The sequence below is a fragment of the Lissotriton helveticus genome, chromosome 5_1, assembly GCF_964261635.1.
Source record: "Lissotriton helveticus chromosome 5_1, aLisHel1.1, whole genome shotgun sequence".
In the NCBI taxonomy this organism is placed as follows: Eukaryota; Metazoa; Chordata; class Amphibia; order Caudata; family Salamandridae; genus Lissotriton; species Lissotriton helveticus.
In genome coordinates, this window is record NC_136065.1 from 340,818,260 (window position 1) to 340,845,723 (window position 27,464).

At 42.6% G+C, this 27,464-nt stretch overlaps 1 protein-coding gene across 1 annotated transcript in view; it reads right to left on the reverse strand.

The window, feature by feature from the left end:
• The window catches only part of CFAP74 (cilia and flagella associated protein 74), a 1,328,338-nt gene that overhangs the window by 270,920 nt on the left and 1,029,954 nt on the right, over positions 1-27,464 (reverse strand). The window contains exons 33-34 of the mRNA XM_078642456.1: positions 25,595-25,714; positions 16,370-16,525 (exon numbers count right to left, since the gene is read on the reverse strand). Coding sequence (XP_078498582.1) covers positions 16,370-16,525; positions 25,595-25,714 — 276 coding nt within the window. The remainder of the gene's footprint in view (positions 1-16,369; positions 16,526-25,594; positions 25,715-27,464) is intronic.

The following is a 27,464-nucleotide window of genomic DNA, read 5'->3' on the forward strand; positions in this document are numbered from 1 at the left end:
TTAGCAATTGGCTTACCGGACAATGCTGGTTTGGGCTGTTTTCATGGATCTGTTCTCTCTTCCAGATACGCACGGGTTTTTTGTCCTATGATGGTCAAACCACACTTTCTGGCTGGCCTGCCAGGGCGCGGAGCAGGTACAGGGGAAGAACACACTGGGGCCAGTTTGTGGGGCCCTGGGTCAGCACGTCCAGGAAAGGAGTGCAACCTTTTTTCTAATTACAGGACATTCGGATCAAGTACACAGGCACCACTCTGAGAAGAACATTTAGGGCCGTCAGAGTTGGGTAATAAAGGGGGCAAGCTGGTCGCACTGTAGTATCAGGTGGTATAGTACCTTTGACATGTACTAAGGGTTAAACTCAGGTTTCAGTGGCAATATTATCTCAGGCACATGTAACTAGCAGGCTATGTGTATGTATCCACTGGATAGGGCTCAGAGGAGTGCATTTGTTCTAAGTGCAGCTTGTAGAACTGTTTTATATTCTATTATCTTGGTTTAATTAACTATCATTGAACACCTTTCTCTTGCCGTGCGAGATTCACTGGGACACACTAAATTATAATACAATTTTATCTTTCTGTCACAGCAATACACCTGTGTCGCACAGGGGGGAGGGGCCCTTACAGTTCTCCTCGCATGCTTGGTTGCGAGGTACACACTTGGCAATTTAGTAAATGTTTACCCAGCTATGTGAGAAAGTCAGGTCTGGACTTCCGGAGGGGCGGATAGGGACATACACTGCTACTTTCAGTAACGAGTTCTGGTGCCCAGAATAGTTTAACACTTGTTGGCACGTTTTACTTGTAAGGTCCAGATGTGGGCAGGTAACAACATCAGTCTAATTCGAACTGCAGGGGATTACACGCAGTGGAGGGCCCCGGACTACGTGCTCGGGTAATCGTTCGACCTGAGACAGTAGTTAGGTAGTGGTTATTCAGTTTCTAGGTGGGGAGATCTTAGGCAGTATTTTCATGCAGGGCAGCACGTAGTGAGAAAGTAATAGTGTCCCAAGCTGCTCAACATGGTATAGGCATTTGGGTAGGGCGCTTGCTAACAGCCACCTTGGGTCCACCGAGTGCCCCAACGGGGCGACTTGTAGAGACAAAATGTGAAAAGTTACTGCACAGTAGTCAAAGGGATGCTGGCTATGCATGTCTCATATCAGCCTTAACGCATTAGGGAGACACTTACTGGCATGACTAAAGAGGTAAACCTGGTGTTAAAGGGATGGGATGCCGAGGGAGTCAGCTTAGTCTGCTCGCACAGGCAGGCAATTTCGGCAGGGGCTTAGCTATGCTGCGGCCAAGCAGGGGGCTTGTCCCAAGTATGGTGAGATTATCAAGGGTTGCAGGCATGCACCAAGAGATGGATCCTCTAGACCAGTTGACTCCTGAGGACCCCCATTGAGTCACCACTGGAAGCCGGGGACCCCCAAGCAATTTGCATGAGTTAAATTTCAAACATTAAAACAGTAATTCGAAAAAAATACACACGTTTGCACACAAAACAAATACTCAAAGTACTAAGGATTTTGGGGCCAGATGGACAACCATTTCATTTAGCGCCTCGCAATTGGTGACACATTGTGAGTGGCAAATTGCGAGTCCCTAAATGAAATATACAACAGTGTGTTTAACACTGTTTGGGATTCCCAATTGGGTCGCTATTAATGAGCCTCTTGCAATTTGCGAGCCCATTAGGAATGCCAGCCCACCCAGCGATAGTGGCCTGCTGGGCTCTGCAGGCCACCGTGTCTCGGACTGCTTTTAAATAAAGCACTTTTAAAAATAAAAAAAATGCAGCTTGTTTACCATGCATTTAAAAAAAAAAAAAAATTACACTTTTTTGTTTAATTTTCTACGGGCAGGCAGAGGTCCCTGGGACCACTGCCTGCCCTTAAAAAATAATTTTGCATGCATTTCCAAAAGGGAATGGGTCCCCTGAGGACCCCTTCCCATTTGCGAATGCATTACCATCTACTTGAAGTAGGTGGTAATTGTGACTGTTTTACGATCGCAAAACATTTGTACATAGTTTTGAGACTCGCTATTTGGAAGGGAATACCCCTTCCAAATAGCAAGTTGCAAAACCTATTTAGAGAGTCGCAAACAAATTGCGACTCGCTAAATAGGCTATGTACATGGCCCAATAGGTTTTTGCATGCGCAAACGGGTTCGCGAACCCGTTTGCACATATAAAAACAGATCGTACATCTGGCCCTTAGTATTTTATATTGAAGTAATAGCCCCTCTGTCACATGTATTTCATTTGTTTTATAGCATGTCTCATACCATTGTAGGATGTCAGAGCACTTTACATCACACACATATAGAGACATTGAATCATACATGTAAATCGGTGTGTATATAAAATGTTTAAAGGGTGCTTGGTCTGGAAAAGCACAAACTCAGGATTCAGAACATAACACAGTGGCTAGCATTGACTTTAACATTAAAAATGTATTTCCACCCAAATATATCTTTTTAGCAGCATCAGGATAATGAATAACTGGGACAAAATATAAGTGACTAACTTGTACCATGCAGTTTGCAAGCAGCTCTTTGATGACAGTTTATAGGTCCCTCTTCTAGATTACGATTGTCACTTATGAAGTGCACAGTAACAAAAGAAACTATGTGACAAAAGCAGTAACCACAAACCTAGGCACATAAAATACTGCTTTTTAAGATGCATGTTACACGTTCTTTGCGGTAGGCACATTAACCCTCTGTGCTACATTTGTTAAATCAAAGCTGCCACTGAACAAAACTCTCCTCGCTCTCCAGCAGGTACATTAATCACTGGCATTCTCTTGACACTTTTATTGTTGCTGGAAAGCTGCTAATTATACTAGAAACGTTTCTGTGTTTTTAAAACTGTTGCCTACGGACCCCCTGGGAATGTGTCACGGACCCCTGGGGGTCCGCGGACCACAGTTTGGGAAACACTGCTCTAGACCATCCAGGACAGACAAAAAATTCCAGCCCTATTGCCAGGCATTGGCAGAAGCTGCCAGAATTTTAGTGGGTTGGGGTGCAGGACACTGACGGGAACATGGGGTCAGAACCATGTGGCACACAATTGTGCAGTTCGACACCGTCTTTGGTGGAGGTATCAGGGTCACAGGTGGAATCACCAGTTTAAGCATGGCCCGATTCTTGCTGATTAAGGGAGTGGCCCTAGAAATAGCAGGATGTAAGAAGGAATGCCGGCCTTGGTGGGGGGCCCTGGCTGCGACGGTCGCCACACCAAGGGCTGTGGCGGAGTTACAGGTCGATCCAGAGGCGGAATGGTACTCAGGGGTACCCTCTTCAGGAGCACAAAGGATGCTGAGGCCTAATATCCCCAGGAAGTCTGTGCGGTGGACCCTTTGGTGCGACGGCGCCCCGTTATCCTACGGGCGGTTGGAAACCTGAACAACCGGGGGTCGCTTGAACGCTCCGCCCCTCGTAGGGGGGGGGGGCGTGAGCAAGAGGGTGGACCGATGGTTCACCGGAAGTGGGAGTGGCTACCCCCTTACCACAACCGCTAAGCACCGATTGGCTAAGGCCACAATGCAAGTTTGGCCCATCAGGTGGTAGGCCGCGAGGGGCGGCTTGCCTTTGGATCGCCTGTAAGATAACCCACCTTGTTGGCATATTATTATGCTAATAAACCTGCAGCGAATTTTCCCAACAAAAAAGTTGTCTTGTCTGCTTATTTATGCTGCATGTATGTTGCTGCGGGAGGGATGGTCAGTGGACCGATATTGGCACTATGTGCCATGCAGGGCTGGCTTTAGGGCAGTACAACTGATGCGCTGCACTGGGCGCTGACCCCGGTGGAGCGGGTGCTGTGTTTAGCAATTACATGTGATTTAAAAACATCTTTGGCAGAGTTCCTTGTGCGCCCAATTTCAGGCAACATCAAAAATGTCAAGATTACTCCTGTGAATAATGCTCCTGCTAGAGAGAGAGATTGGAGTTTTGTCTAGTGCCGATTCTGACTCTCCATAAAGTAGAACAGAGGTTTAGTATGCCTGCTGCGAATAACACATACTGTGCAGATCATAGATCTGTATTTTATGTGGATAGCTGAATGGATTACTGCTTTTCAGGGCAGTGTATCACGCAGGTGGACGGCGTCCCCTCACTTATTTTACAGCTTCAACTGTTAAATATTGCAATACGTGCAAATGATAGATCTGCTGCACATGCAATGTCACTTCCTGTTGTGATGTCACTTCCTGCCGTGATATCACTTCCTGCTGTGATGTCACTTCCTGTGACGCCACCTAACTTGGAGAGTACCCCCACTTCTTTTTTTAAGACTTGTGTCCTGGTGTCACTGTTTAGAACACATGCCTGTCTTGCAAATGCTGCAATCCCTCCCTTTCCAGCTGTGACGACTTGGGAAAGGTAGGAGTCATAAAAGACAAGCAGCCCCGGGCGGATACTGTACACGCCCGGGGCTACTTCAGAATGTGATACTTTTATGCATCTTTTGTGGGAGGTCCCAGAGGACCCCAATTATTGCAGAATCGTGCTGGCATATTGTCAGCTCGTATTGCTTAACTTTCAGTGGCATCACTGCTGCCAACTAGTACATGCACACTTACGCATGTGGCTTCTTAAAACTGCCTGATCTACGTTTTGGAGAACGGAGCAGGCAGGCCTAAGCCGTGGGTGCTTTTTAGGTTTCGCCTGGGGCACGGAGCTTTAGCTCCGACCCAGGAGAAATCTTTAGTTTTCAGTATGGGGGACTTGAATACGCCCTCTGTTCCATTGGCTAGCTCCATAAATGGAGGCTAGCCATTGGAACAGAGATCTGTCCGTCATTCACGGACCAAATTCGTGGGCGTTCCCGCGATTTTTTCCCTGGGCGTTCCCTCTGTGTAGTCATGCGGCGGTGGGCGGAGTTGTTTTTTTTTTTTTGTCTCGGCATCCAGCTCATTCCGCGGCCGACCGCCGCTGCCGGAGGAAGTCCAGTTCCAGGTGAGTGCTCTTGATTCCGCCCCCCCCCCCTCCCGCTGTCCGTGTGCCCCTTCCCGCCCCCCCCTCCCGCTGTCCATTTGCCCGTTACCGCCCCCCCCCTCCCGCTGTCCGTCCGTAAATGCTTGTTCCCTTGGTTTTCGAATTTTCTCTGTTAGCTTTTGGTATATGTTCATGTTTGTCTTTCTTGCTCCTGGTTCAGTTGTGGGGTGCACTTTTCCCTCCATGGTCGTCTTGTGGTACTGAAAATTCTGGACCAGTGTCATGAAACATCGTCGTATCATGACGAATTTGGTATCAGCAGACTGGAAATGACGAGTATACTATGCACAATCATTTTCGTCGCATTCGGGTGAAGAAAGCACCCTGAAATCAGAGTTTCCATCTTGAACCCTCGGGTTCCATATTGTCAATAGCAGCTTTTTTGTGGATTGCCCTTACAGTAGGCCTTCACTGTGGCAGAACAAGTATTTAAGGACATAACCTTAGCATGGGTTTCTCTGTCTCTGAATGAATTACAGAGAGTAACCCTTTTCACCTGGAACTGACCTTTCTGTAAAACTAGTTTCACTAGCTGATGGTTGTCTAAGTTTTTCAATTACTGATTAGGACCTTGTTAACCATTAAGTTTCCTTGTGCATGTGTTATCTTAAACAACATCTAAATGTATTCTTTCCTTAAAGACTTTCTTTTCTGAAACTTGGGTTTTTGTTATGTGTCGTGACTGCCATCTAGTGTTACTTTTTATGTAGGCTTCAGAAGTTAGTTTGTGAGAAAAACAGTTGAATCATATATACATATTAACCAGGGATTTCTTCGTGCACTGGAGTTAATTTTAGAAGCTGGCCTTTCCTTGCCAAACCAGTTCCTGCCCTTTAGTTGATCAAGATTATAGATCAGAGCATAGGACATTGTAAAGATTTACTACACACAAACGTGCCTATCTTACTTCCATCTGATCCTGTTCTTACCTCCACGAGCTATTTATGACATGGGCTGTGTTTTGGGTTTATCCGGCCTTGTCAGCTAGAGAATGTATGCATTATGTGGACATTGTTTATGGCCTGGACTTATCTTGAAAGTGGGTTTTGCATCTGTGTGCACGTTCTGGGAATGTACTTCAAATGTGTGCCTAGGGCACAATGCATGGTATAAAGGATCTGTGCTCAGACCATTCAGCAGACTGCCTCATTCAATTGCTAAGGCAGTTGGGTGACGTAGCCTCACAATTAATTGTAATAAAGATGTCTTTTCATATTTCAGATTCTCTGTTGATTTCTTTGCTGCATTTGAATGGATTACTTATTGGTAAGACCCCTGAGAAGGAGTTTGTGGATTTTTGGAACCACAAATGGCGCGACCAACCTGGGGCTCATCAAGAAGTGACTATCTGAAGGGGTAATCTTGTCAGAGGACAGAAATCTACTGGGGAAGGCAAGACAGAAATCTACTAAAAGAGGTACTCTGTGCACAGAGGTTCTGGGGGATTTTTTTGGTCTTTTTGGCACAGTATATTTTTGATTTTTCTGACTTAAGCTCTCCAAAAGATGTCACTCCTGACTGAGGAACCTTTTTGGCGTAAGTGTTTTTTTAAGAAAAGAGACTGTTAGTGCAGTTAGAACTTGGCAGTTAGAATTTGGACAACTATTTGTTTGGTATAGCTTTGATAGGTTTGTATAGGTTTGTATATGCGAATTGCAATTTGTGTAGGCAGGTAATGAAGGGATTTTTTCTCCATCTGCTTTAGTTGAGGTATAAGTGGGTCGCTCCCAGTCCTTTGTTCTTTGGTTCTGTGGTTCTTTGCTTAGATTGTTTGGTCCTTAGTTTATTTGAAGATTGCAATTTTCAATAACCAAGGGTTTTGTATATTTACAAGTGTATCGATAGAGATAGCCCCTTGAAGTTGGAGGCTAGATTAGTGAGCTATAAGATGCCTGATCTTAGCGAATTTGGAGATTTGTGTTGGCCAACTTTGTATACGTTTGGATTTGCCGGCTTCCCCTACAGGGGATATCTAAATAGGTTTAGATATACAAACATATTTCTTCCTTGGTGACTTTGTATCCCCAGGGAATTAAAATATGACATAATGCAAAACAAGGATCCTTTGCTCTGTGCAATTTTACATGCAAAACGATTTTTGGTGTTCTGCCACCTAAAGCTAGTGTATTGAGTGTATTTTTGGTTTCCTGCACATACAGTGGTCTGTTGAGCTGTTTATCCAGTCTTTTTGAACACTATTGAGAAGTGTTTCTTGTAAATATGGTTACAGCTACAATGGTTGGGTTTTGAGTACAGTCTGGGCTGTCCTGTTTTCGTCCTGAGTGTTGATTTGTGGGTTTGATGTATGTTTAAATGTTTATGTGGCTTTTTCTCATTAGTGTAACTTCGGTATGTGAGTGGCGTTTGCGCAATTCATGAAACAGATGCCTGAAAGCGCTGTATTGTAAAATAAATTAACAGCATTTTCCTTAGATGCACTGTATTAGATGGTCACAGGCAAACCTTTCAGCTGCAGTATATTTGATAGGAATGTTCGTTCAGCCAGCACTTTTTCCAGTTAAACAGAAAGGAATTTTGCGTAACCGTCCTTTTAAATAAATGTGGTGCAGAAATGTGACGCAGGAATGTGATGCGTTTTAAGTTAGGCATATGCGCTCAGGTTCGTGAGTTAATGCATCCAAAATGATAGGCAAGGGATGCAATGGGCTCTTATATGTAGAACAATCACAAAAAGGAATAATTGGTTTTATTTGAAGAGAAAAATTATTAATTATGAAAAATAATTATTAAAAAATAAGTGCTACAAAAATCGTTTTTTAATATTTATAAAGCTTAACACTCATACTCTGACCTCCTAGCATTAAAATTCGATTTAAGCTATGTTGCATCACTAAAATGACAAGCATTCGTGTGTATAATTTTCCCTTGGCATAGGCGCAAGCAAGCTCATTATGTAAAATATAAGTTATTATTTTCTAATGCCTGACTCTTGGGATTTGTAATAGACATTCTAGTAATGCATATTATGCAAGAAAATTGTAGGATATTCATTTTTTAATGCCCAAAATATGAAAGTTGATTTTGAGTAAAAACACTGTTTAAACTGCATTTTGCTTTCATTCAGAGTACTTTTAAAGTGTCTCAGGCTTAAGCAAATACATACATTTAGGTTTTGATATATATATTTGCAGGTTGTGCCTTCTTATGATTCAGTGGGTTAATGTGCCAGTACAAAGGCTTGTTTTAAATATCAGGGTTGAAGGTTCTAGCTTCAGCTAGGCCTACGGAGAAGTCTGTTCATTTAAGATTGATGAAGTGTGTACCATAGGATTGCAACAAGCATTTACTCTAAAAAAAAACTGGTCTGTGTGTCTTTAGGTTTTGAGAAACATTGACAGTAAATGTAGTTTAATGATCTGGGAATAGAGATAATTTTAGCGCCTAAAAAAAGAGAATTTATTTTTCAAAATAGAGTGAATTATTGCAGGTTAGAGCCTTCTGGCTTTGACAACGTCAGTGTGGCAGAGGCTGAGGGCTGAGGTTATGCAGAGGCTGGCTGAGCCGCGCTGCTGAGATGTTATCTTTTAGTTTTCCTGTCGGGCAATGGAGAAGGCCGTTGTGTTGACATTTATGACCCTTTTAATTAGGACTTTGCCTCTGAGGAATGCAGAATGACCTCTGAACAGGCCTCAAAGGTAGGGTTTCTGGTTTCTCCGTGAGAACATTAATAAAATGAAAGAACTTAATTTAATAGAGAATATAAAATGAAAATCGCGAAGAACGTGTTAAATGCTCTGCAGAACTGATACATTTGTGTCTCCACGCTAAGAAAATTAATGTTTGCCAGCTGCGTTTATTTGACAGAAAAAGAAGTGTTGCATTAAGTCTTAGATAGAAAATAAGATGCAGCCCTTTTCCAAAATTCTGAAGGCTACAGGCTACAGGCCTGAGTGGAAAATAAGATTTGCTAAAAGGAATTATTTTTCACCATGGAAATGATAGGTGCCAAATTAATATGGAATGTCAGTGTAACAAGAGGGCTTCATGTTGCAAGGTGACTGACAAGATGGTAACAGTTAAGTAATGGAAACTTATTTTTGTGTTTTCTTAATGTGTACCATGTTTTGTCTCCTGATTAAAAGTTATAGTTGATATTCGTTTGTGGGCAAAAATGTCTCCCTTGTGTGTTGTGTATTTTTTCTGTTGCTTCTGCCTACAGACCATTCATGGATTGTTCTGGGTGATTTAAAGCAGACAAGACACGTGAGTTTGGTTAATTGAAAGGAAATGTGTTTTTTGCGTGATTATCCTGTATGTTAGAAGAGAGACAGTACATTTGACAGTGGACTCCAACTGCGTTGTGTTCTACTGTCAAAAGGAGGGTACAGGCCTACAGGCCCAAATATTGGGTTTTTGGGCTGCAGGTTTACAGTGCATAAAGTACATGTGCCATGGTGCTGTGTGTCACCGCTTTATTTTTTGTATGTTTTGTTTTATGTTGTTACTATTATAAGTTCCCCAGTGTTGTGAAAGGATCCGTATGACGATACGTATTGTTTCACAACAGTTGGATGGATTTGGTATAAATGATAAATTTCACAGATATGATTTTTTCATATTGTGAACCAGACAGGCAGCACTTTTACCAGTGCATGCCTAAATTTGGCTATAATGATATTGCACAAAACTAAAAAGATATACAGAATCAAAGTGTGTCATCTGCTGTTAGTCACTTACTGCACATTCCCTTAAAGGAATAGGCAGCCCTACATTTTCATGCATCCTTGATTGGACCTAAGGATACAATTATAGATCTGTGACTCAAGGTGGCCTAATTTCTATATTGCATTACTTAATCATGTTCTGTTTCCCAAATAGCATATAGCTTTGTCCCTTGAAAGGAAACCAGGTTTCACTTTTTCCCTGAAGAAGGAACTGGAACATTAGTTAGGATTACCGTATATGGTGTAGTTGCCAGTACTCTTGGTGCTGTGTTACAGGCCTGAGGCACCCACGCAAACTCTTGTTCTTCCTATAGATTTTTCTTTTGTTGCTTCTTCCCTGACCGATGTCGCATCATGCTTAGTTATTGGGGATTTTAGTTGTGTCCTACTTCCATTTCCCTTTTCCATATTCCTTTCACCAGTCAGCCCATTTATTATTATGGGTGTATTGTTTATGCGCACACTTTTAGACTAGAGTGATGTATCAGGGACCCCCCATGTTATGTAAAATGTTTTTTTCAGACTGACTGTCGGGGTAGTGACAGGCTGGTTAACTGACCCAATATTATAGTAAGACACGTTTTCCATCTCAATAGGAGATATCTTAAGTTTACCTTTTGAACACGACGAATTTTCAATGTCTTCTTTAATTTCTCAGTTCCCTTTTGTTCCTGCTGCTCTAATTTTTTGTGGGATCAGATGTGTTCTAATCATGCAAATACCAGGACTTTCTAGCGTTTGTCCTTTGTCTGCACATTTGATCATTAGCCTTTGTATTGCATAGTGCACTTAATGCGTATTTTTTTAAAAGGGACTTTTCTTCATATCCTTGATAATCTGTATTATGTCATTTCTCTATTTGAGATGTTCTAGATAAGGAATTTAGGAACACCTAGGCTTAATCATTGAGGAAAATATGTATTTGCACCATTAGACAATGCCACCATATGTGAAGACATCCATTTAGATAGAATTTTTGTGTAGTTATTTACCCTTAGATGATGAAGGATATGCTCTCACACGGAAACCTAATTGAAAAACTTAGAGACACTGTTTTGCCTACTGCCTTTATGTTTGAATTGTTTTTTGAAAATGACAGTGCATCCTAGACCAACATTGTCCCATGGCGTGTGGCCACTCCCTTGCAGATTGCAGGCCACCTGCTTGCAGTCTCCTTGTTAAAACCCATGAACTATTTTTGTGCTTGATTTGAAGGAAACTAACAATTGTGTTACATTTCCTATATCACTAGGTTCTGCGGGATCTTCCAGAGTCAAAGGAAGAGTGATACCCTGCAGACCTGTGATCAAGACTAAGCCCACTCCCCTACAGATGAATGCAGGTTTCTTGGCTCTACAATTTCTGCAACCAGAAAGTCGCGAGGCTGAACAGCGATCATTAGCATGCCGTCAATGGTACCTCCAAAGCAAGGCGTTTGCTTCTTTGGAAGGCGTTGCAGAGAAAAAGAGGAGCTGGTTCCTTGTTGGCCACAGAATGACAGTTTTGTTTGTTTGTGCTCTGTACCTGTTATGTGCTGGAAACCTCTGTCAGTGTACAGTCCCTTGAGCTCTTGGCCCGAGTTTTGGCCACACACACACCTCTTTTCCCTTTGCTCCAGCGGAAAGGCAGTGCACCCAAGGATCCACGTTTGGAAAAAGGCACTACATTCTGGTGCCCATGAGAGAGCAGCTTGAGCGTCCTCTGACACTAAATGATGAGTGTTGGAGTCTGGAAGTGCTGCTGATCTTGAGAGGTTGTTTCTCAGTAGTGCTTGGATCTGCACGAGATGTTTTGTGCCCATGATCAATGAAGCGCACATCATTTGTAGTGTCTGCCCCAAAGAAGAGACACTGGTGCACTGCCTTGAGACATTGAGACTTTGTGAATGAGCTATGAGTGTTTGCCAGGAGGGCACTCCAACGGATACTGAGTAACATCATTTTCATGAAAAGCCTGAATGAAGAGGCCCAACGCGAAGAAGACACTGGAAGCGGATTTGATGGACAATAGAAGCCTGCCAGGAGAGGCTTTGACGGACTCTGGGTATTTTCTGTGAGCTTGTATAGAATTGGAGTTTGGAAACTGATTTTTTTTGCTGCTTTGCTGGCATTGTTTTAAAGTACTATTCTGTTTAGTAAAAGCAGAATAAAGTCCACTCTCTGTGGAAGAGTATCCCTTTTCATCTGAGAGCATTGATAAGGAACACCACTGTTTCACTTGACATAATAAATTACTGAAATGCATAGGAAGCTATATAAAATGTACAAGATAATTTTAGGAATTACTTTTTGCTTAGGGTTGTGGAAAATTATGATTCATTTGTAATAGCGGCCACTATTTTGTCTATATGTTCTTGATGACGTGTTTTCTAGTGTTTTTTAAACATGGCATTGCTTTTATGGGTGGGATTGTTTTTGCTGCCCAATTCACACCTGTACCCACCTCCCAACCTATGTCTCTTCCTACTTCTACTTCTTTGCATCCTGTCCAGATTTTACCTGAACATGGATAGTTAGGAGATCAGAGTTTACTGATAATTCCTTTTGTACAGTTTCTGCATCAACACCAGTTAGTAGTTGAACATCACTGATTGTTGGGCGTGTGGTCTTATACCACATACTACAGATAGAGGCATTCCCTATTTGGTCCTGCCATATATGGCCTTTGTGCCACTACGTGTGTAAGGAGACCTGTCCCGAGAGAGTTGCTAAGTAATAAGATGATACTACAGCAACACCTTGATGATCTGATGAGTATAGACCTAGATTCAGACTGACATAGGTTTAGGTTATTGCCTATGTAAGGGCAAAAGGAGCGTCTGTGGTACTGAAAATTCTGGACCAGTGTCATGAAACATCGCCGTATCATGACGAATTTGGTATCAGCAGACTGGAAATGACGAGTATACTATGCACAATCATTTTCGTCGCATTCGGGTGAAGAAAGCACCCTGAAATCAGAGTTTCCATCTTGAACCCTCGGGTTCTATTTTGTCAATAGCAGCCATTTTGTGGATTGCCCTTACAGTAGGCCTTCACTGTGGCAGAACAAGTATTTAAGGACATAACCTTAGCATGGGTTTCTCTGTCTCTGAATGAATTACAGAGAGTAACCCTTTTCACCTGGAACTGACCTTTCTGTAAAACTAGTTTCACTAGCTGATGGTTGTCTAAGTTTTTCAATTACTGATTAGGACCTTGTTAACCATTAAGTTTCCTTGTGCATGTGTTATCTTAAACAACATCTAAATGTATTCTTTCCTTAAAGACTTTCTTTTCTGAAACTTGGGTTTTTGTTATGTGTCGTGACTGCCATCTAGTGTTACTTTTTATGTAGGCTTCAGAAGTTAGTTTGTGAGCCAAACAGTCGAATCATATATACATATTAACCAGGGATTTCTTCGTGCACTGGAGTTAATTTTAGAAGCTGGCCTTTCCTTGCCAAACCAGTCTTCCTGCCCTTTAGTTGATCAAGATTATAGATCAGAGCATAGGACATTGTAAAGATTTACTACACACAAACGTGCCTATCTTACTTCCATCTGATCCTGTTCTTACCTCCACGAGCTATTTATGACATGGGCTGTGTTTTGGGTTTATCCGGCCTTGTCAGCTAGAGAATGTATGCATTATGTGGACATTGTTTATGGCCTGGACTTATCTTGAAAGTGGGTTTTGCATCTGTGTGCACGTTCTGGGAATGTACTTCAAATGTGTGCCTAGGGCACAATGCATGGTATAAAGGATCTGTGCTCAGACCATTCAGCAGACTGCCTCATTCAATTGCTAAGGCAGTTGGGTGACGTAGCCTCACAATTAATTGTAATAAAGATGTCTTTTCATATTTCAGATTCTCTGTTGATTTCTTTGCTGCATTTGAATGGATTACTTATTGGTAAGACCCCTGAGAAGGAGTTTGTGGATTTTTGGAACCACAGTCTGGTGTGTTGGCGGCCCAGTGTTGGGGGGCAGAGCCACACCGATAGCCGCCTTTGATTGGCTACCTAATCCTATTTCCCTGCCAGCCTTTCATGGCCTGCTGCTCGGGCTTTGTCTGCGGTGGGAACCCTGCCGCTATGGCTGGCAGTCCTGAAAAGGGATTTGCTCTTTTATCTCCGCGTCCCCTTCCTGCTCCGTCATCCTCTGTCCTCTTAGTGGGCGGCGGCGGGATTTTGTAGCAGGGATTGCAGACCTCGCGACTCCAAGTCACGTCATTTACATGGCCACGCAAAGGCTCACTTGTTTTGGGGGGACCTTTCGCTCGTATAAGTTATTTGCCAACTCTTGTGTTGAAAATACGAAAGAAATGTCTTCCTCACATCCTCACCTTCTCTCCAGCCTGCTGGTGTGCAGAACAAACATCAGGAGCAGTGTTTGGAAGATTGGCTTCTGGTCTTCCCTTGAAGGTGCATGTAGGGGCAGCCGAGTGACTCCCCGTGCACTGACCGTCCCTGCAAGCGAGGGGTCCTTTGGAAAAGTAGCTGAGGCTGGTGAGGTATGAACTTTCCAAGCTCCCATCTCACTCACTGACCACTTCTGGGGGCACCTCCTCAAGATGTTTAAGTAGCCTTGCTCCCCCTAGCTTTGAGAGGATTCAGACATTTATCCTGTGATGCTGTTCAGTGACTGACACAAGCATCTTGTTGTGGGAAGTATTTGCCGCAAATGTAGTCTCTACACAGCTTTGTTTAACTTACATGTCCTCGGGGGTCTCAATGGCGATTTAGAGAAGAGACGAAAACCGTCATGCGAAAACAAGAGCCTGTAAAGCCAACATTGTCCACTATTACTCCTTTCAAGCTCCCAACATGTAAAGCGCTTTGAACCTTGTATATTTAATAATCCTCGAGTGTAAGCCTCAGTGTTACCACAGGAGGTCAGGCCCCTAAAGCTTTCCTCTACTTTCCTCTGATTTGCCTACTACCAGCGCCCAGATTAGACTGCCTTCTTGTAGGTGCTCGAGCAGGAACCCCAGCTGGTGTGCTGCTGTAGGGAATGAGAGGAAGGACATCTCCCAGGGATGCAGGGGGCAGCCCTAGCTGCTCCGTTCTCTGTCGTATCTGTTCCTCCACAGGTTATGCAGCCAGCTGGGATCCGAGGTATTGTGATCCTCCTGAGTTGCCCCTTAGTTAAGACTCCATAGTGCTTCCTCTCAGTGGGAGAAGTGCCACACTGAAAAACAAGCATTGGCATAGCCAACAGGTCTCGCCTTTGGGACCTTATAAGTGTTTAGCCAAAGGCGAGACCTATTGGGTATGCCAATGCTTGTTGTTTAATTTAAATAGGATGGTAATTGCTTTCAGCAATTACCATCCATATCACATTTGATTGGATGGGCATAGCCCCTCCGCAGAAACTGCCGCTGCTTACAGTACTTCAGTGCTGAAGATAGGGCTGGTTCAAATCAAGGGCAGATGAAGAATAGTAACAACTTTAAGTTTAGTGAAAGATTAGAGGAATACTTGGCCAGGGAACTCCCTCACACATGAGGTGCGTTAGCTTAGCTGTGGTGGCCTCCAGGGGGAGTAGGAGAGGGTAAGCTCCCATCTCACTGGCTGAAATTTGGTTTCCTTCAAATGAGGTGCATGTGCTACTAAACAAATGATGTTGTTTCAAGTTTGTGGACATTTTCGCACTGAACACTGCTATTTTGATGTACTGGGGATTCCCAGCCTAATGACAGGGAAAAATTCAAGCATCTAAATATATAAAAGATCCAAAGTTGACGATTAATGGCTTTACTACAATTTCCACATAATCCACCATTTGCTGCATAATTAGCAGATTTAAAAATAATTCCGACTCAAATTCCTCTAAAGTTATTTTGAAATGCATATTTTTGTGCCAAATAAAAACAGCATATCTGTCAAGGTTAACAGGTCACCTTTCAGTTGTATTTGTCTGTCTGTAGTCAGGTGAGTAGCTGGTAGTTGGAGCTTTTGCTCAGTCAGTATACATAGTTGTTAAACAGCCACAACAATTCAATTCTGTCACAGATTGGGCCGCATTATGCTGAATGATTTGACATTTTTCACTACAGAAGTTTGTAAACCCGGCTACATAGTTTGGTCCTCCAATGAGTGAGGCATAAATGCAGTGGCCCTGATGCAGTAGCGGTCGGCAGTAGGAGTTACTGCAGGGCGGTGACGTGGGCAGGGGGAGGGGCAGGGTGGGTGGTAGTAATGTATGGATTACGGAGTTTAACAGGTAAGTAAACATTTAAATAAATAAAACGAATTTTGTTGCGCGCACCGCATCACATTTGGTGATGCAGTGTGCGCAACATTACTCCCCCCCTGCCCTGCCCCTCCCCCTGCCCACGTCACCGCCCTGCAGTAACTCCTACTGCCGACCGCTACTGCCCTGATGATAATCGGCGTCTAGTTATTGGCTCGACCTCTGTCTAGGGAGGGATTCATGTTATTTTCCTATGTGTCAAAGCAATTCTGAATTGAACCAGTAGATGGCAGAAGCTTGCAAAGCATTTGAACATGTAACATCGTCCATCACACTTGTCGGGATCAAAGCAGCACAGACATTGATCGACAGATACTCAACATGAACAGTGATTAATATAATCTCTGAAATTCTGCGAATCGTTTGCTGATCAGCACGACTACCGACAAGTAGATGAAAGTGCAAGCATTGCCTGCGTTCTTGTCACCGTTACCTGGAAGTTGGTCGTGGCCTTTTCGTTGGCTAGCACGTATCCCAGGTCGAGCAGCCCCCCCTCCACAGAGCAGGCCAGGGAAGGCGTGAGCCCCTGTCCAGTGACGCTCAGCGGGAGAGTCCCCTTCGAGCTGTAGACGTCGAGGTGTTCGAAGAACTGTAATAAAGAAAAGTATTTGTCATTAAACACTCTGAAAACAGACTTGTTGTTACTGCTGTGCAAATCAGACGGTGAATAAATACTTTGGGCCTCATTTATGAAGCCATGCGTCACTTTTACGCCGCCGGTGCGTCACTTTTTGTGACACACTCCAGCAATGCCTCACTTTTGCGCCATATAGATAAGTCAGAAATACTGACATATCTCTAACTCCTTGCGCCATGATGCGTCATACTGTAAATATGACGCATCATTGGCAAGGAGGGTGCAGTGAAAAGTGACGCATCGCTGTTTTCACGCAGCGATGCGTCCCTTTTCATAAATGAGGCCCTTTGTTTGAAGAATTTCAAGCACTACAATCCTGCTGATTAAAAAATGGTTACGGGATCGGAGATGAGCAATAGCCACGAGACCCCCCTTCAGTCCTAGAAATCTGATTATTCAGATACGGGCTGCTGAATAATTCCAGCCATTTCTGCTGACTACCAGATCATCGACGGAGTACTTTTTGGTCGCATCCGTTACCTTCTGACACGCAAATGCGGCAGGAGGTTTGCCCTTCCCTCATTTTGTCCTGATGAAGACCCGCAATGTAAGGATCAGCCATCCTACAAATCCTTGGGTCGAAACGTAGACTGCTATCTACCCCATCAACTCCTATTACCAGCGTGATTTATACAGCCCTTCAGGAGCTTGATTGTATAATATAATGTGTTTGACTTTTGTATATCCTATGAGGCCCCGACTGATGGGGACTATCGAATAAGAACATATACATGAATTTCAATGTATGTTTAATGTCACAAACTTATGTAAAGTGAGTCACAATTATCTTACTCTTAACTCTACCCTGCACTCCTCCCCCTTCTTTCCTATATGGGCACATAAACAAACGAGAATGATATTTAAGTCATAATTGATGCATACTGTTTAACCATGAAAAGGTGATACTAGTGCGCTGTGAATAAAACACTGCACTTCGTTTGACTCTTTTTTGATTCTTTTTTGATCTATTGCTCCCCCCTATTCTCATCAATATTTGTATACTTTATACCATTTACTCTCTTCAGTCTGGGACCCCTCTGTCCATAACAAATACTCACCCAGGTCCCTTTGACTTTATGGGTACAACCCTGTTGTTCGTAATATAAAAAATGGTAGGCAGCGTAGACGAAAAATATATATTGAGAGTAATATTTTATAATTAGCCAAATTGAATGGTAAGGAGTAACAAGATACACTTGTGTGATCTAAGGAAGACGAGGAGAGATGGTGTATATTTCTGTTGGGTACAGTGCCTGTCTTCAGAGTGCCCCCACAGCAACAACCCCCTTCCATCGTGGGACTCACCTGCGATCCACTTACCCCACCCATACTGTAACGGAGTAACTGTCTGTCTGTCGGCAATGGGCATTCTAGGCGAACCATGCACTAGGGACCTCCACCATGTTTTTTTCATTAACATTTTTTAATCGATGATTTTACTTCCATTTGTAGACCCACTTTATTTGCTGTCCCAGGCACCGTTAGTTCATGTACATGGACAGGCAAACCTTGGCTATCTATACATAAATGAAAGTTCATATACCAAATGTGTGTGTGTGTGTGTGTGTATATTTCGATATACTCTGGTGTTTAGCACTTTAAAATATGATGCCACTGTCTTGCAAGTTAAGGCGGTCCTATTAGTAGTATTTAATGGAAAGTTTTATCCTGATGGTTTGCAAGATTACTCTCGCTTTGTTTAATGTTCTGGAGTGCGAGGTCTTTTCCTATTGTCTTCGGGCTGCCTAGCTACCGATTGAAGGGCGCTGTTTGCTTTTGACGTTCACAAATGGCTTCATGTAATCGAGATGAGGGATGGTGCCACCTTTAGATTGTTAAACAGACGGAGCCTAGCTCAGATCGAGTAGTCTCTAATCTTCGGGGGCATGTGGAGAACACATTTGATTTGCGATTGTAATTAAATTGGTTGTTAATGCCTTGAAACAATGTCAGTTAATAATTCAAGATTCTTAAGCTCAAAGTGTTGGCCGAAAAAAAGCCTGCTGAAAAAAATAGCTGATTTGTGTCTTGCCTGACACCGCTGACCTACCCCAAAAGGAGAATTGTCTAGCAATGTCTGCTTCCCTACATAACTTTAAATTGTCAGACTCCCCTAAGTTTACCTTAAATGCTGAGGTTGGAATCAGAAAGTGTTTTTAGCCACAGTACAAAATGTTGACAACTTTGCTTCACTCACTGCAACTACTATTGAATCTTTCTCAAAGTTTGACAACAAGAGAGCACCACTTTTATCTTCCTCTCCATGTTTAAACTCAGTGCCTAATGAAAATGTTGTTCCAATGGATGGTGAAAGTCTGAATTCACCGGTAGTCCATTTATTTCCAGCAGACAATAAATCAGTATTATCAAAATGTATGTGCGCTGTTAACTCATTTCTGATTTCTATGCCGAATATGCTGCCTTTGATCTAGACTACATTTCAAGGCATGTTGCAAGCCCTAGTCTTGGTAAATACCCAGCAAGCTAAATGACTTACTTGAAAGTATGAGAGCTGGGTTACAGTCCAGATTTAAGGAGGATACGATAATCCGGTAATTCGCATTCTGAACTAGCTACAAATGACAAACAACAAACTGAATCCGTCTTCATTTTCCGTTTTCCAGCTCTAATATATAAATTTGGAGAAAGATATGGAAAAAACAGGGTAGTGTCGAACTTTAACCTCTCTAATCCATGCTACTGAAAAGGGAAAATAACCCCATTACGTAAGAAGTTCATATCAGATACTATCTCTGGCAAGTCCACAAACAATCTAGCCAAATTTAAAAAAACATGCTTTAGTAGATTTTTTGGATAGTAATTGAAAAGTTTAGGTATTTAATAACCAGATATTTGTTTCTTCTCCACTAAAGACGTCAATTAGCAAAGCTCAACCTGTTGCAACAGAGTTGCATAAGGACAAGTCAGTGTTACGAAGTCAGAATCTAAAAGAAAAATACTGTGGAGTAGGTAATAAATTAGACTTAAGGACTGAGGATGATAGTCATCACAGTCATAATACCTCTCACATGTTTAAATACCTCCTATTGTGCTAGCATTTGATAATGAATTCGGGAAATTTGAGTGTGATCTGATTTAAATACGATGTCACTTTCCAGCATCAATATTCATAATGGCAGGTGACTTTAATTTACAAATGTCTGCCTATCATCTTGATGAAAAAGTCAAGATCAACTGCTAACATATGGAATATCAAATTCAGCATCAGCTGTAGATACCAGCTCTGGCAAAAGCAATAAAGTAATGTTGATCCTAATTCAGCATAATCTAATGTTATGTTATATTATCAGATTTGTAAAGCGCATGGTGTCCCAGTGCTGAATCTACAAATTATCAGATCGAAGAGGAGGATTAGGCAGAGGATTATTCAGGGAAAAGCCAGGTCTTTATTGCCCTTCTGAAAGCCCAGTGATTCTGTATGCTTTTGAGAGTGCATGGGAAAGCATTCCAGAGATAAGAAGCTAAAGCCCAGAATGACCGACCTCCAGCCCGTACTCTTCTAACACGAGGGACACGTCCCAGATGTAGATTGAAGGAGTAGAGAGCGCTCAATCTTAAAGGTTGCTTCTGGATGATAGTCGAGCTGCAGCTTTACTTAGATATGGTAAGTGAGTATTCACAGAATATGAGTCTCAACCTCTTAAGGTATTCTTTTGGAAATTGTTTAAGATTAGAACTGAAAAGCTGTTGATATGACCTTTTGGTACCTTTAAAGCAGAAATGCATAATCAGCTTGTACAACGTTTTTTCATTGCTTGAAAGTTGATTTTAATTCTTGAAACACCTCTAGGATGAATAAAACAAGGCCTTCATTTGAGTGTTTTCGTCAGGAATGTTTAACTCTGGGTAAAATACCTAATTTGGGCATGTCACAAATTGAATAAAACCAAGAGTGACATTTGAGCACATAAAAAAATAATTATCACACCCAGCTTGTGCAAAAAAATGAAAGTTCTATGAATATAACTGATCCCTAATGCATGAAGCAATAGCACAACGCATTAAACAAAATGAGTTACCTAACTGCAGCTCTCCAGCATTCGTATCTTTCATAGATTCACATGCTTTAAACATTTCCTGTGGTCAAAGTGAGAGTCCCACTGTGCCATAATAAAGTAGTGTGTATCACTATCATAGACTATAATGGCAATGAACAATCACATAAATAGCCTATTGATGTCCTTTTAAAAAAAGGACCAAACTTCAAATCTTAACCAATCAGGCGATATCACCCTCTGAAACATTCTAAAGAGAGGCTGTGTCCCTCAGATTGTCAAGCACAGGTGGGAATAAAAAAATCTCAAGGTATATGGGGAGCCTCTCACGGGAGGTGGGTGAGTCACATGTGAATATATGAAAAATACAAGTACTGGAGAATTGGGATAAATCTGGTCTGGAAGATAAAAGGTCGTGGTCGTTTTTGCGTAAGGGCGTGGGGGCTCCGCCCCCTTACTTTAGCTTCACCCCCTGGGATGGCCATTGGGAGAGTGTAAAAAAAAAGAATGTCTTTATGCGTTTTTTATTGTTTTTTAACCCCTTCGCTGCGGGGGGGAGGGGGCCGCGCGTGGCGCCGCTGTGCTTATGACGAGCTCAGCTCGTCATGAGGCACAGTGGAGCTGCACTCGTGACGAGCTCAGCTCGTCACGACCACACCCGTTTTGGAACGTTCAGCACAGCGGGGAAATTATCCCCGCGTGCGAACGTTCCAACGGCCGTGACGAGCTCAGCTCGTCATGAGTGCAGCTGAACCGTGCCTCACACAACGGGTTAATGTACTCATAGGAGACACCTCTTGCTTTTGTTGCGGAGGGTGGTGATTTCTGATGAGTCTCGTGCTGATGAGTCACTGCTGCAAAGCTGCTCGTGGGCAGGCCCTGCTGAGTCTTTTGCCGGGCTGACAAGCTCACTGCCCTGAGGCCTGTGAGGTCATCAGCTCGGCAAAGACATAGCCTCAAGGACCAGTCTCCACCCCTGATGACGTGGAAGTGAAGTTTGCCCCGGGCGCTTCAGGCTGAAGCCCTGTAGCACTAGGGTCTCACGTCAGTCAGAGAATGGAGAGGATGGTCACCACACCCTTTCCCAACTCCTCTCAGTGACGAGTTGGGAAAGGGTGGGGGTAGAGGCTGCAGGCAGGTGGGATGGAAGCAGAAAAATCGAGTCTGCGCAGTTGGCCATCAGGATTTCTGCAGACACACTCCGCAGACTCGAGGTGACTGCTTCCCGCGTTTCTGTTAATTGCAGGCCGTGTGGATGTCTTTTACAGCTCCAGCGTCTGTGTTTAATTAGCAACGGCAGTCAGGAGCAGCTGCAGCATGCAAGGATATGGGCACTGCCAGTGTGCTAGAAGCAGCCTGATCCCGACGATTCCCGAGTGGACCAAGTACAGGTAGGTGAGTAAAATTGCGAAGTGGTCGTTGCATCTGAAAGCCAATGCAGATTCACCGTCAGTGACAAAGCATGTTGCTCTGACAGTGAATCTGAATTTTTAAACCGAAGTCTGGACTCTGTCTCAGCACTGCCAGCATCAGAGAGTTTAATTAATAGGTTATTAATGGCTAAAGCGTGCTTGCTGGACGAGCACGAGGTTTTTGTTTGGAGGAAATAAACCGGAACTCAGAATTCCTAATTCATTACCTCAGAGGAGAATTTCAGGGGGGAAGTTAATATCAACGTTTTTCACTGGCCATAAATCAGAAGCAGTGGTCGGGGACGGGTGTCAGTCTGCAGTCTCACCCACAGCAGTACTAGCCCATTAGATTAAAGAAAGCAAATGGACTCTGCCTCAGCTGTAACTTGCTGCATGATTTCTTTGTAGCTCTGTAGAAGAAAATGGGCTTGTGGCGTGAGGTGAAACCCCTCTGCTTGGTGGGGCGTGGGGTGGTGCCAGGTGGGAAGAAATCACTGGCCATAAATCAGCAGCAGTGATTGCTTGTGCCAGTCTGAGGCCCTGCCTCAGCAGTAGTCGATTAGATTTTACTTATTGTTGTACTTTTTTTTTTTAACTTCTTCAAGTTCATTCGTGGCCTGAAAGATGTTTTAAAAAGATCTCTAAACCATGCACTGAAGACTGCTTTTCTTTGTTTTAAAATCGTTGTCCATCAAGGGATTGCACACCTGTGAGAGATTTTTTAAATTTGTGTGATTCGACAAGCCATGAGACCTTATTTTGTATTGTTATTGAAAATAAGTCTTTGTTTTTTTAACTTGCTGAACAGCAGCTTTTTGGTGAAATCATCCAATCCAATGAATGACTGTGAGGAGTGTGTATTTATGTTTGGACACTGTTAATCATGTTAGTGATTAAACAGACAAAAGTGCACAACAAGTGCAGTGTGGCCTTTGTGTGGAGGGTTTTGGTATCACAGAAAGCATGTTGCTATGCACATAAACCAGAGCCCAGACTCCTCTCCAGCAGTGATTTACTTGGTTTGCTGCATGAAGTATTTCTTTTCAGCTCCTTGTGGTTAAGGCTGGATCCAGAAGACGGGCCCTCAGGGATGCTGAGATTGTATGCAGCATCAACACAAGAATACAATTCTCTGGAGGGTGTGACTCTGGGACCAATTTTGCTGTTTAGTTCAACAATATGTTCATCCCTCACTATGAATCATTGTCATCATTGCCATTGGTCAGTCAGATCCTTCAAATAGGTGTGGTAACTGGCATCCAAGTTTGTTGTGTCTCCCACTGAGAAACCAATCACAAAACTTGTCACCATCTGCACACATTCCTTAAAAGGAAAACCTGGCTTGCCTACAAAGCAAGGACATTTCGGAGGTGCTTTAAAAGTTCTTGTAAAAAAGCCTATGAAAGCTTTTGTTTTTTGTTCCGTTTATCCTAAAGTTCATGAGAAAATGCATAATTCTATTCCATTGTTTGCTAAAGATTTTCTTGGGAAATGGTGTCTGGCCTCCTAAAAATGCTGTGTGCCGTTAAAGTGAACCCTGTTGCTTTACCCGCCCTTCCATGCACACCGCCCAGCCCCACTACTCTCAAATTCCACCACTGAATAATCTAAAGATTTACCATAAATAGTTATTGTTTTCTCCTCCTCCTCATATAATCAAAAGAGTATTCTTGTGCAGTTATTTCAATTCCTATAAATAACACAAAAATTCATATAGATGTGTCATAGAACATGTTACTGTACTATTGACATCCTGTCTTATTTAAAAACTATTTGAGTAAACTATTCCAGACGGTAAACATTACCCTGCCAAAGCGTCCAGATGTGTCAATTCGTATCCGTCTTTTTGAATAACTGCACAAGAATACTCTTTTGATTATATGAGGAGGAGGAGAAAACGAGAACTATTTATGGTAAATCCTTAGATTATTCTGTGGTGACGAGATTATCTGTTTTGATTAGGACTGCCTAAGTGTTGCAGTGACCCTTTAGTCGCTTGGGGGCATGGTGTTTGGATTCGAGTATGCGTTTGCTAGAGGATTACTAGCTAGTATGTTGGGGGATCTGAGTTTACTTTTATGTTTGAATTGTTTTGCAGAGAAGGAACTATCTTTTGGTGCAGAATTAAGCAACGATGACGAATTTTTTGGCCATATGTACTATATGTCAGGTGAATATACTGATCAAATATTATAATTATTACACTAACCTGATGATCTATTATATTACTAGATGTAAGAGTAAAGAGGATGGCTTAATCATCGCTCTAGGGCCATTGAGTATTCTAAAGATAAACACACATTTATGGTGGGGTTTTACTGATGACCTTTTCTATTCTAATCTAAGACCACTTGGTGTTGGTTGCGTTGGAGCTGTCTCTTTACCTAATCAGCTTTAGTGTTTTAATATGCATTATGGTGCATTATGATGATATAATTTTTGCTTATATATTGTTAATTTGGGTTTGCAGCCCTGAAGAAGCCATAGTGCTTGATTATAGCACGACGAAACACGTGTTGGCTGCTGCTGCTTTGGAATTGTGTTATGATGGATGAATAATACAGATTATGGATACATGGATTATATGAACTGTACCAATTAGAGAATATTTCCGTATTGGAAGAAGAATACATTTATGGACAATTACATTCTTATTGTGATTTGAGTGCTCGGGGAGGGTGTTTGTTTAGATATAATGGTTAGCCTAGTGATTGTACATCTGCCTTTTTATCAGGAGCTCCAAGGTACGATCTCTTGGGCAGGTGACCATTTCTCTCAGTATATCAGCCCCTATATCTGACCAAACTGTAAGCGCTTAGACGCACACACTATTAAAGGCTGTGCAAATAGTGGACAGGCACGTTCTCAAAATATTGGGCTCAACCTGCAAATGAAGTAACAGAAACATTCTGCCACAACAGGCAACCAAGTATAGTGTTAATATATTGTACTTGAAATCCATTAAAAAATCTCTAGTGTTAATAAATCACCTGATTTTATCACAAGTCTTATTGTTTTCTGGAAATGGCTCTTTGTTATGTAAAATGTATAACAATCAGGCATCTCATGTTATTAAGAGTAACAGACCTAGGTTAGTCCCTTCCTTGTGCTCCTCCTTGTTCTTTCATTTGAATGATGGGGCACAAAGTTCACGTCAGATAGGACACAATAATAATTAATCTATCTCATGAATAATGGCTGATGTGATTTCCCACCTCCAATGTGCTCATATTATCACTCTGTAAAGGATAAAAGGATAAATCTTCCTGGATCTTGGCAGTAGGTGCATCAGCCTTCTCAGCTCACATTCTGGGACTGGAACCTGTTAGGTGCAGATATTACAGACACAAGTACATTGTAGATATCTCACTGGAGCTGGGCTCCTCAGCCTGAAGTCTGCATTCTGGGTTCCATATGGGCCAAAATGATCAGCCACAAGAGAAAGGCAGTTTGGAAAAGGCTTGTCATCACCACATCAAAAGGAAGTTTACTGTGGCCTTGCTGAGACTAGATTTACATATTCACTAGGTGGCCCTGTGCGTTTACTGGTTGGGTAACTGTAAAGACATAATTATACGTTTTTGACAACTTACTTTTTGATTTTCATTTGGGGAAAATGAAATGAGCAAAACAAAGCTGTTTCCTGGGTCCACAGAGCCGGTAGTGTTCAGCAACTGGAAAGGGCCCCTTGGATTTAGAATTGAGAACGTTAACTGAAGGTCAGGGTGTCAAGGAAGACATGCACCATGGAGAAAGGACTTAGTCATACTATACGAAGGAGTCCACGGCACAGAACAAGCACTCGATACAAACATGCTTTAGAATCAAACCCTATCAACAATTCTAGCCAGAGCCACGGCAGCTAGGAGAAAAAAACTAGCTACAAGACACTTGTAACAATTACATTCTGCCTTGTACACCTTTGTTACCATATGTTTTGAGGACTGTAGTACACTCAAGTACTATATAAGAAAGCTCAAATGGAGGACAGGCTACTGTAAAGCAGTGGTGTTTAATTCTTACAATTGTTTTTGGTGCCAAGATCTAACAATTATTATATTTACAAGCTGCTATAGCCTCACCTTCATGGCGTCAACATGTCTTGTTTATTAATTCTTTTTAGGACGAAAGTCCCATACATGGCTTTGTGAATCTGCGCCTCACTGCCTTTGCATATTTTCGGGACAATATAGATATATATATATATATATTCTTTGAACAAAGGATGCGGCACACCAAATGGTCTTTTGCTTATTTTATGGATAAGCTCTCCCCCAGTGGGGGAGAGCTTATCAATAATATAAGCAAAAGACCATTTGGTGTGCCGCATCCTTTGTTCAAAGAATTAAAATTGGATCTGGATCCGGTCCCTATGCAGAGCACCGGCTGTTGAGCGCCCTAGGAGCAGTGGGTCACTTTGGAAGAAAAGATATATATATATATATATATATACTAGCAGCCCGTCCCGACGTTGTCCGGGTATGAATTGCTGCCGGCCAGTAGTATATTGTTTTGTAGGATTTCGTTTTGATAGCATTTCTTATCTGTGACAGGCCTGTGAAACGCTCCGATTCACAGTGCACTGCTGATGCACTTAAGAGTGTGCGTTCAGTAGTGTGTGAACTTGAGTTTCCCTACATTATTTTTCCTTGCAATATTATATAGCGCGAACTCGACAACATGGCATGAGCACAATTTACATTATAGAAGAACACATTCATTTGTGGTAGGCAAGGGGAGACAAAGCGATTTGCCTGGAATCACAGGATGTTGAGCTGATGCTGAGATTCGAACGTAGCTCCCCAGCTCTAGAGTTCGCAATTCTAGAACTCGTGGCGGGAGGTGTGTCTAAAAGTGTATGTCGGTGCTGACCATCAATGAGAGAGACCTGCACATTTTTCAAATCAGTGGTGAAAAAATATGAGCATGTTGCTGGAGATGTGGGCCGCCGTGCCACCAATGTACTTACCGGGGGAGGGTAAACACCCATTATTCCGCAACTTTCTTTCCGCATACCATCACTCCGCATACTTTCATTACGAAAGTACCATGACTCCGCAATGCCATTATAACGCATGGTATTACATTTTATATGCTTTTACCACGCATACATTTACAACGAAATTCGTTGTAAATGCATGAATGGTAAAAGCATGTTTTTTTAAAATGTTTGGATAAGGTAAGTATGGGTATAGGGGTATATGTTTTGGGGTACTGAGGTATATGTTTTGGGGTGTTTGGGTATTTTAAGGGTTCAGATATAGTTTTGGGTTATGGGGTACAAAGGTAGTTTTAGGGTTAGGTATGGGTTTTGGGGTACAGGGGTATTTTAGCGGTTCAGGGCTAAGTTTGGGTTTTGGGATATAGGGGTATTTTTAGGGTTCAGGGGTAGGTTTGGGTTTTGGGGTACAGGGGTATTTTAAGGGTTCAGGCGTAGGTTTGGGTTTTGGGGTACAGGGGTAT